Below are 11,479 nucleotides of genomic sequence, written 5' to 3' on the forward strand. Positions count from 1 at the left end.
ACCCTTCACAACAGTTGGCCAGACCAAGAACACTCTCCAGGAGGTAGGTGTATGTGTGTCAAAGTCAACAATCAAGAGAAGACTTCACCAGAGTGAATACAGAGGGTTCACCACAAGATGTAAACCATTGGTGAGCCTCAAAAACAGGAAGGCCAGATTAGAGTTTGCCAAATGACATCTAAAAAAGCCTTCACAGTTCTGGAACAACATGCTATGGACAGATGAGACCAAGATCAACTTGTACCAGAGTGATGGGAAGAGAAGAGTATGGAGAAGGAAAGGAACTGCTCATGATCCTAAGCATACCACCTCATCAGTGAAGCATGGTGGTGGTAGTGTCATGGCGTGGGCATGTATGGCTGCCAATGGAACTGGTTCTCTTGTATTTATTGATGATGTGACTGCTGACAAAAGCAGCAGGATGAAGTCTGACGTGTTTCGGGCAATATTATCTGCTCACATTCAGCCAAATGCTACAGAACTCATTGGACGGCGCTTCACAGTTCAGATGGACAATGACCCAAAGCATACTACAAAAGCAACCAAAGAGTTTATGAAGGGACAGAAGTGGAATGTTATGCAATGGCCAAGTCAATCACCTGACCTGAATCCCATTGAGCATGCATTTCACTTGCTGAAGACAAAACTGAAGGGAAAATGCCCCAAGAACAAGCAGGAACTGAAGATAGTTGCAGTAGAGGCCTGGCAGAGCATCACCAGGGATGAAACCCAGCGTCTGGTGATGTCTATGCGTTCCAGACTTCAGGTTGTGATTGTCTGCAAAGGATTTGCAACCAAGTATTAAAAAGGGAAAGTTTGATTTATGATTATTATTCTGTCCCATTACTATTGGTCCCTTACCAAGTGGGAGGCACATATGCCAACTGTTGTAATTCCTACACCGTTCACCTGAGTTGGATGTAAATACCCTCAAGTTAAAGCTGACAGTCTGCAGTTAAAGCACATTGTGTTTGTTTCATTCCAAATCCATTGTGGTGGTGTATAGAGCCAAAGATGTTAGAATTGTGTCGATGTCCCAATATTTCTGGACCTGACTGTATATCGGGGGTCTAACTCAATTAGCCAAATATAAATTTTGAATTTGTTTAGACAATAAACCTTTCAATTATCTTCATGCAGTGTTTGCAGGCACTGGAATTCCTACATGCCAACCAGGTGATTCACAGAGATATAAAAAGTGACAATGTGCTTTTGGGAATGGATGGTTCAGTTAAGCTGAGTAAGTACATGATAGCTCCAGCATTCACATAATATTAAACTTCGTATCACCATTAAGTTTTCATTTTTAAGCCAGTAGGTGGCAACCTTGATTAGACTAACAAGGACATTATTCAGCCAGCCAATGTCTCTGTGGATATTTCCCTCCCTCACTATTTTAAAATGTCACCCAATGCTTCAAAAACAAGGCAATACAAAGCTGGTCAAGTTTTGTGTTCAGCACGATCATTTTATCAAATACAATATCAATAAGCAAAAGTATTTAAGACCTATCAGTCTTATTTTTATAAAAATAAGAATAAAATATATAATTTTGAAACAAATTTAAATTGAAGAGAGAAGTTTAGACTATATCTGTTATCATGATTATGGGTATTGTGTTTTCAATTATAATTCTGAAAATTTTTAGTATTTTATATTGGTAGTGCTGTGTGAAAGATAAAGTGCAGTACATATTGCAGTTATAAAACTTGCAATTTGTATTATACCTTCTGTTTGCATGCATTTTAAAGATGATTGAAGTATGCAGAGTTTTTCTATGCTTTTTTTTTTATTGAAAAGTTTTAAAATACAATTTTCCTTTGAAAAACCCCCCTTCCCCCTCCCTCCTCCCCTCCCTACCTCCCCCCTATCTCCCCCCTCCCCCTCTCCCTCCTCCCTCCCCTGCCTCCCCCCCCTCTACTTCCCCTCCTCCCCCCCTCCCCCCCCGACTTCCCAGAGCAAAATACAAGGTATATATCTAAAAAGCAATCATAAACAATCATATACTAACAATTATAAACTCTAAAATCCATCACTCTCTAGCTTATATAGAGTAAACCAATCCTTAACAATACTAAATATGTATAAAGAACTAAAATAAAAGAAAACTAGCATCATTCCCATCTATGTTCTTCCACAATTCACTATTACCTAGACATATTCTCACTTACACATCACAAGCACCTATCCCTATTAACCTCTCTAGCAAATAGGCTATAATAGATAGTTCTTACACAAATTAACCCGCATTAACCCACAAAACTTTCTTCCTCTTCCTCTGTAGTAAATTGTCCATTAATTCCAAATTAAAAATTCTGTTACCATACATATCATCCCAAAACTCTTAAAAACACAAGTACCACTTGACTATAAGTATATTGTGGAAGTTCCATAGATTTCTACTGGTCTTATTTTTTTATCTTTTTTGAGCGTTTTAAGGCAGCACGCGTCACCCTCTGTTCTCTAGGATCATCCAAAAGAGTTGCAGCTTGATCTCCTCCTGTACCCTTCTCGTCTATCTGTCCATCTTCATCCTCTTGATGTTCTCCTTCTCCAGATCCCTCTGCAGCTTCCAGAAGTGTTGATGGGGTTGCTTTTAAAACATTGTTGTAAAAATCATGCGCTTGCTTCACAGTACCCAAACAGTACCTTTTGCCATCATACATGAAGCTCAACCCAGCTGGGATCTCCCATCTGAACCTTATATCTCTTTGCTTGAGCTCTTGCACAAGAAATATAAAGTCCTTCCTTCTCTTTAAAGTCTTTGGAGGAATTTCTTTTAGAACCAAAACTTCTTGACCAGCAATCACAACTTTAGTATCATAGGCAGCTTGTATAACTTCATCTCTAATTTCCCTTTTTACAAAATAAACCACCACATCTCTAGGCAACTTTCTCTGCTTAGCAATCCACGAATTCACACGAAACACTTTGTCCATGCCTTGTTTTATTTCAGATGCTGGATGGTTCAATACCCCCTCAAAAGCCTCAGAAACCAGCTGCTTTAAATCTTCTTTAATATTCTCTTTTAGGCCTCTAATTCTAACAGCAAACTGCATCTGGTAAAATTGAGCCAGACTCTGTTCGCTATCCATTTTGTCTTTTAAATCTTCAATTTCCAATACTTTTGCTTCTAATATAGCATTCTTTTGAGTCAAGTCTTCCACTTGATCATCCAGCACCTCCACACATTTAGCTACTTTATGCACTGAGGACAAAATGTCTACCTTCATCTCTCTAAGTTTCTGCTCCATCCTTTCTTCCATTCTCTGCTCCAATTTCTCCAATTTCTCCTCCATCTGTACAAATTTAACACCCATTGACTCCAAAATTAACTGGGTATGTTTTTCAAGATCCTTCGATGTCAATACATCAGGAGAATGCAACGCCTGCAGTAGTGATTGTTGTTGCACCGGAGAATTTCCAGCACTCCGAAAAGTTCTAGGGGGAGGTTTAGCCGCCATCTTTTACTTACAATTGTGACGCACTTTCACTTTAAGTTTTAAGCAAAGTCCATCAAGCTTGAGAGTAAAATAAAATAATCCTCTTCATCTCTTCATCTTTCCCTCTTGTACTGCTCTGCCTGCTCTTTTCCTTTCATAGTCTCTCCTTCAAGCAGGGATGGTCGCAGACGCCTGGCTCTGCTCCATAAAGTCCGGAGCAGAGACGCTAGCCAGCTGGGAGCAGCCCAGGCTACGGGGGAGTTCAATCCTTCAGCCGCCCGAGCTCCAAGCTCAGGCGGCCCCGGAGAACTCGACCCCTACCTGGGGGCTCACCCCCTCCTCTTCTCCCGAGGAGGGGGCTTCAAATTCGCCCGAACAGCTGATCGGCGCTGTTTCGGGCGAAAAATCACACAGCTGAGCCGCGGGCAGCCCGGGACGGCTGTCTCCGGCGCCACGGAGCCACCGGAAGTCCCAGAGTTTTTCTATGCTTTTTATGCTGGCTTTTTTAAAGGGGTTCTTCAGAGACTGTACCATTCCATTTAATTGGGTTAATCAAAATTTGTTTTTCATTGTATTCTACAGCTGATGTATAGATTAAGTCATGATTAAAACAGACGTTTCCCAAACACAAGTGAACAAAAAATAGTAATATATTGTGTTAGAATACAGTTGGAATATTGTGTTGCTTATTAACATCACCACTTTTATACTTTCTGACACTTATGTGATGTTCCTTGTCAGTTTGCACCTGAAACATAATGTTATAAGGTTCTTTTTCTTATGGCTAAATGAATAGCTTGATCAAATCTGCTTGGGAAAAATAATGTACTTTTTTTGGAAAATTCTTTCAAAATTTGCCTATTTCCTGTCTACATGAAGTCACCAAACAGTTTTAATATTGATGTATATTTTTTAAATTTGGGCGCTTAAACATGATGTGCAAAACATTAAGAACATTTTTAAATTTAAATTAATAGTGGTTGCTTGTAATGGGTCAAACATAATATTATAGTAAGTCTGTTGTTCCATCCTAAGAGTTTTCAGGGGTCTTCTCAAAACTCAGTATCCAAAAAAGCAATACAGGTAGTCCTCTGTTTACAACCATTCATTTAGCAACCATTCAAAGTTACAATGCCATTGAAAAAAGTAACTTATCATTGCAGCATCCCCATAGTCACATAATCAAAATCTGGGGGCTTGACAGTCAGCCTGTATTTATGGTGGTTGCAGCATCTCAGGATTATGTGATCACCATTTGTGACATTCCCAGCTGGCTTCCAACAAGCAAAGTCAATAGGGACGCTGGATTCATTTGACCATGTGATTCATTTAACAACTGTAATGATTTGCTTAACAACCGTGCCAAAATTGTAAAATTGGGTGTGATTCACTTAACAACCACTTTGCTTAGCAGTAGGAATTCTGATTCCAATTGTGGTCATAAGTCAAGGACTATCTGAATGAGCATAAAATAGCTTTTTGTTCAGGATAATTGGGGTGCTAAAGATGTCAAATATGACCTCAGTGATATATTTAAGTCATGTTTTTTTTCCCCCTCTGCAGCTGACTTTGGGTTTTGTGCTCAGATAACTCCAGAGCAAAGCAAACGTAGTACAATGGTTGGAACACCATATTGGATGGCTCCTGAAGTGGTCACACGGAAGGCTTACGGCCCTAAAGTGGATATCTGGTCTCTAGGTATTATGGCTATTGAAATGGTTGAAGGTGAACCTCCCTATCTCAATGAAAACCCTTTGAGGGTAAGTACTATAACAAATCTACCCCACAATGCAGCAAAAAGCAAAAAAAAAAAAAAGCTCTATGATCATTTGCTAGTGGAAAGTTTGCATATTAAAACAGTTGCTAGTAGTAAAGCTTAGGGACATTTAGTATTATAGTCACAAATTAAATAAATTTCAGCCATTCTCTGAAAGTGAGTTCTAATTTATAGCACATCCCAGTCGATTACATGAAGTTTGCTAAAATATTTTTTTTTCAAAAACTGAAAAAGGTGCAGAATAGAGGTGTAGAACTGTTTTGTTCTGATGAGGCTCACTATCCTTTTAAGAGCGTTTTGTTGCATGAAAGGAGTGGGTTGGAAAAAAAGGCAGAAAATTAAGTGAGATTACCCATTTTCTTAATTGTTTTCCGTTTCCAGATTAAGTTGGTTGTGGAAATGGGTTGACAATTTTTAGAGAAAGTTGAGTTAGGCTGAGGCATAGAGTTTGCTTGTTATTGTGTCATGCTGTCATAGATTAGTGAAAAAGATAGAGCTATTACCTTACAACCCTGCCCCCCATTACACACAAAGTAGTTGCCGCAGGTAACTCCCAAATAAAAATACATATCACAACATATCATAGGCTCAGACTAATCTGTTTAAAATAGCCAAGAGGAGTGTATTCTGTATCTGTAAAAGAATGTAATGGGTGAATGAAAGAGTTGTGGTATTCCAGGGTACTGGGTAACCTCCAAAATCGGCCCATTAAGAAACCAATAGTGGTGAGAAAAGGAAGCAGTTGAATTCATCCCAAGCCTCAGTTGTACATAAATAGAGTGACATTTATTACTGTAGTATGCATACAGTGTGAGACACAATGTGATCAAAATAAAAAGTAAAAAGCTTTTCGGTGAAATAATGATAAGCAGTGGGATGGGCATCTGTTAGCCATTTTTAAATTTTTCTTTTTTTGCTGTCTCAGCTTTTGATTTATTAATCCTCAAGGTTTTTTTTTTCTTTGTAGGCATTATATTTAATAGCAACCAATGGCACCCCAGAGCTGCAGAGCCCAGAGAAACTGACTCCAATATTCCGTGACTTTTTAAATAGTTGTTTGGAAATGGATGTAGAGAAAAGAGGGTCGGCCAAAGAACTACTACAGGTAAAGGAACTAACGTTTGTAAATTAAGAATGTTAAATATAAATAAAATACATTTCAATAAGGGGAAGATCTGAGAAGTTTCCCACTCTGATTTCTTGGGAGCAGTTGCTGCCTTTTAAAAAAATTCTTGGGTATCTAGATAGAATCCTTCTGTTCCTCTCATATTCATCAATATGTACTCTTCTGGAAAGAGAGGAGCTATACGTTCTTCCACAAGCCATGTAGTAAACCAGTGGAAAACAGATGATTATCCTTACTCTACTCTTGGCACACTGCAGAATCCTCACCATTCTGGCTTAATAAGTTTTGTCAGTGTGTCAGGATGCTCTGTACTTAACACTTGTTTCTTTTCCACTTCAGCTTAAACTGAAATTAAAAGTCTGTCTTTGACATATAGATGCAGGGTTCACTTTGCTAATACAGGAAAATTGTCGTGAAGGAGAGAAAGGAAGACAGCTACATGGCCTTCCTAGATGCTTGTAAAAATACAGTTAAGATTAGTCACTATTGTATATAGAACAGGGGTGTCAAACTGCCGGCCCATGAGCTGGATGCGTTATGCCGAAACCCCACCCACCCCAGCTCCGGCAATGGGGGAAAAAGTCACAATATATCGCGGCACATCACATGACATGGTGAGTTTGACACCCCTGATATAGAAGGATGATATCTGGAGTTACTTCAGTAGAATTCCTTAGGATAGGAAGAATTTGCAGAGGTCTTGGTTTTGTTCAATTCAAGAAAGATATTGTTAGTGCCATTTAACAAAGTTTGAAAATTAAGAGCCACAATTTACTGAACTTAGTAAAGGTAAAGGTTCCCCCGCACATGCGTGCTAGTCGTTTCCGACTCTAGGGGCCGGTGCTCATCTCCGTTTCAAAGCCGAAGAGCCAGCGCTTGTCTGAGGACGTCTCCGTGGTCATGTGGCCGGCATGACTAGACGCCAAAGGCACACGGAGCGCTGTTACCTTCCCACCGTAGTGGTCCCTATTTTTCTACTTGCATTTTTACGTGCTTTCGAACTGCTAGGTTAGCAGAAGCTGGGACGAGTAACAGGCGCTCACTCTGTTACGCGGCACTCGGGATTCGACCCGCCAAACTGCCGACCTTCTGATCGACAAGCTCAGCGTCCTAACCCACTGAGCCACCGTGTCCCTTTACTGAACTTACTTTCACCTTATCTCTAGCATAGAGATAATGTATAAGGTAGTTAGAATCATAATTATTTAAATATTCTGGTAAAGAAATGGTGGAAGAATGTTCTTCCTTCATTGTAAAATCCATCTGTGGAGTTACTTCTGCGACTTTATGTCTTAAGTAGTGAAACTTCCCCAAGGTTGCATGCTTCTTCTTTCTTTTAATGTACTCTTATCATTACCAATTTTCTTGGGCACCTATATGAAAAATATTTTTGTGTATAATTTCATTTTAGGATTGTTTTCAAAGTGTTTGTTTTGAAATGGTATTTTGAAATACCTATCCATTAAAACGTCCTGTTTCTCTTTCCATTAGCATCCTTTCTTGAAACTGGCAAAACCTTTGTCAAGTTTGACACCATTGATTCTAGCTGCCAAAGAAGCCATGAAGAGTAATCGCTAGCATTGCTGTCGTGGTTTTCATCGTTCCTGGTTTTGTTTGTTTGTCTGCTTTGATTTTTGTTTAACTCTTCCTATAATATACAAGTTGTTGCTCTTGTTTAGAGATGTTGAAAATTTGCAGAAGGGAAAAAAACTCACTTCAGCTCTAAGATACAAGAGAAGAAAATTCGTGATAATAGTGAACTTTTCTGCAAATCTTGAAGTTGTAAACTGAATCACTGGCCTTTTTACCACCTCTGCAAACAACTCAAAATTTTTCTATGCCAATGAGTTGTTTTTCAGTGACTTTGTTGTACCAGTTCCCATCTGTGCTCTGATTTGAACGTTTCCAATACTTGAACAATTGATTCAAGCTTTTAGAGAGAGGTATTACTGTAATCTGCTGGTCTTTTTTTCACTTTAGGTTTCCTTTGCTAGGCAGTAATTCAAAGCATTACTTAAGACAGATAGAAATGTGAAAGTTCCTCTTTCTCCTTTTAATATGAGTTAGGTATAACCCTTTTTATGTTAACCATCCAGATACCTGGGGACTGTAATTATTCAGTAACAGTTGTGAAACAAAGAAAAGAAGACAGTAAAAAGAAAGCAGTTCAACATAACCTGATGTAGAAATTTGTGCATGGACTTTGTAAAATAAGGAAAAGATGCTTCTGAATGTTGGAGACTGAATATCTGTTGGGTAAAGGGAAAAGTTTTTTTTTTCCAGTAACGAAACCATCCTTTGAGCTTGGGGAGAAACCCCCACTCCTGTGAATTGTCTTCCATTTGTTCCTTGCTTGTATAGCTGATTGGTTACCTTTTAAAAGGATGTCTTGGAAAATGTGTTGTTTTATAGCAAAGTGCTTTATCCATGTTCTGACTTGGGCTGTGGGCTACATGCTGGTGCCTTCTGATTTTTAAAATTATCCTTCTTTGTATTAAATACATTTTGTATATGTTGTACATTTTCTCTCCAATGCAAATTTGAAATTGTCAGGACTAAGTATGAGAGGTTTCTTTCTTTATATATATACATATATATATATATAAATATAAATATAAATATATTCATACTATTTCTACTAATAAAAGACCCAGAAAATTGCAAAAAAATCCAAGACTTTTATATGATTCTGTTGACTAAAGCCTCAGAACACCGGAAGTGCTATTTTATACAGATAAAAGTGGGAGAGGGAATAATTAAGATTCAAAATTATTGGAATTGCATTGTGAGTGACTAAGAAACTTTCTCTTGGTGAGAGTGAATAGCAAAACTTTACTATTATAATTAAGGAGAAAAACAAGATAGTGCCTCTTACGATAAAATAAACCAATTAGATTAATAAAGTAAGCCAACATCTGGTTAAATGGGCAAGATTTGGAGTCTCTCACATTGCTCAAATTTAAAATCACTGTATTTTTGTGACCTTGATAGAAAATTTCTGAATGATAATGTGCCAAATAATAATTTAAGGCATTATTTAATTTGGTGCTCTAGTTTTCTTGCATTCCTAGATGGTATTTTGGGGAGAGCTTCTTAAAGTCCTAACTAAGAGGCTCTTGTAGCCTTTCTCATGGTCAGTGATGAGCCCTTTTTCTCTTTGTGAACAATATTCATATAAGAAGATCACGATGAAGGTATTGTAAATTGGGTGCTAGCTATACTCCAGGTTTTGATCCACAGTACTACAAAGGGCTCTAATTCCTTTACACCTTGGAACTTTTTTGCTTTCTGACTGATACCAGCAATGCCTTATTAATGCAACTAAAACAATGCCACTTTTGTACATCCATATCTTGTCAGAAGTATTACTCTGAAAATTGTGTAACAAACCAGTCTTATTTATTTTCAGATTATTTTGAACGTGCTTTGGTTTGGTCCAAGAAGGTGTGATGTCCTAATCTGAGTTGTATTTTAAGTCCAGTTCCTTCTTTTAAAAATTGCTTTCAATGTTAATACAGAAGTTCAAATAAGTTTGATCTTATATTGATAAATTTTTAAAACATTAAAAATTCAAGTTAATTTAATCTTTTATTGGGTCTTTGTCTGTTGCTGGCAATGGAATATGTAGAAATGAAGGCTTCTATGGATATGTATGTTTTAGTGTTTTTTATAATAGTATGAAAAGGTAGTTTTGAAAACTTAAAATTCTTAACATTTATTGTCACCTTAACAATGTTTTTCAAATCAAAGTTTCTTACAATTGAATTAACACAGGAATTGAAATAAGTTGTACACTTATTACTTTGTCTCAATGTATCCAAGTACTCCAAATTGTGTCTATTTGATATTCTTAAACTGTGATATACAGCTTATATAATCATCTAATTTTGTGCTCATTGCTCATTAAAAAGGATAGAAATGAATTGAGATTAACGTTCCATTAGATAAAACAACATGTTTTGTTTGTAATTTGTATACTTTGGATTGAAGATATGTTACTTGATTTAGACACAGAAGTAGCAAATCTACATTAACCAGATTTTCAGAAATAAAGTGAATAAATATTGGTTGCTTCATTCAGTCATGAAGTACGTATTTCTGAAACATAATTAGTTTTGGTCAATTTAAAACACTGAGCCAGATTAAAATTTAAAACTGTCCATCTTAAAGCATACGTGATACCTGCAATTTCCTAAATCAAAATACTGTTTTGTGAAGATTGCTGTAGAGAGAGGAGGTTTAAATTGAATAAATTTATGTATCATTAAAAGTGGGACGACAAAAGTTCATGAGTATATGAGTTCATAAACAAAATTCATCACTTCCATCAAATAATTCAGTCAGCTTTTGGATCTTAGACGAGATTGCCAGGTATGTTTGATGGTGTGATACTATAATGAGAAGGAATGTATTTCATTAAAGCAAGCTTATCTGGAATCCCTCCCACTTACTATAAAGTGAAGCATGTTTGGTTTGGGTTGGAGTCATTCATCATTTGATCTTACATTCAGTTAACTTAAGAGGTCATCATATGCATACTCTGGAGCAATCGAGTCAATTAACTTCTGTTAAGTGTTGAAGAATTTGTTTTTGTAGCTGGAATTAATGATTTCTTTCTTTGTTCCATTGTCAGATGGAGATGGAAATAATGCAAGCTTTTGATTTTTTTAATTGTCCTCAAATTTTGTATAATTTAATCCCATTCTGTTATTTAATTTTACCACAATATTAACTACTGTATTGTCTATGTTTAATGATTCTTTCAGGGCTAGAAATAAACATTTTGAAAATGATTGACAGATCTCTTTCTTCTCACCCAGCAGCTTGATTAAATAATAGATCAGTCAGAGAACATTTGTGTTTACTTGTGTATGGCTTTCCTGATTCATTGGAGCAGATTTACAGTGTAATTATCATTTGTCTTCAAAACTTCCATGACAGCAAACTAGCTGAGACATTGTGGTGCTTAAGATTAGGGCTTTTTTTCTGAGCAGTTGTCTGCTTAATTCCTCTAGAACAGGGGTGTCAAACTGCCGGCCTGGGGGCCAGACGCATCAAGAGGAAACCGCCTCCACCCATTGCCGGCAACGGGGGAAATGTTCCGATATGTTGCACGACATCACGTGATGTGGC

At 37.4% G+C, this 11,479-nt stretch overlaps 1 protein-coding gene across 3 annotated transcripts in view; it reads left to right on the forward strand.

Moving 5' to 3' along the window:
- The window catches only part of PAK2 (p21 (RAC1) activated kinase 2), a 45,679-nt gene extending 34,540 nt beyond the window's left edge, over positions 1 to 11,139 (forward strand). For all 3 annotated transcript variants that reach the window (XM_083364580.1, XM_083364581.1, XM_083364582.1), the window contains exons 12-15: positions 1,141 to 1,240; positions 5,007 to 5,203; positions 6,188 to 6,325; positions 7,838 to 11,139. In XM_083364580.1, coding sequence (XP_083220706.1) covers positions 1,141 to 1,240; positions 5,007 to 5,203; positions 6,188 to 6,325; positions 7,838 to 7,924 — 522 coding nt within the window. In that variant the 3' untranslated portion in view covers positions 7,925 to 11,139. The remainder of the gene's footprint in view (positions 1 to 1,140; positions 1,241 to 5,006; positions 5,204 to 6,187; positions 6,326 to 7,837) is intronic.
- Positions 11,140 to 11,479: the final 340 nt, after the last annotated feature.

The sequence above is a fragment of the Vipera ursinii genome, assembly GCF_947247035.1.
Source record: "Vipera ursinii genome assembly, chromosome: 5".
NCBI lineage: Eukaryota > Metazoa > Chordata > Lepidosauria > Squamata > Viperidae > Vipera > Vipera ursinii.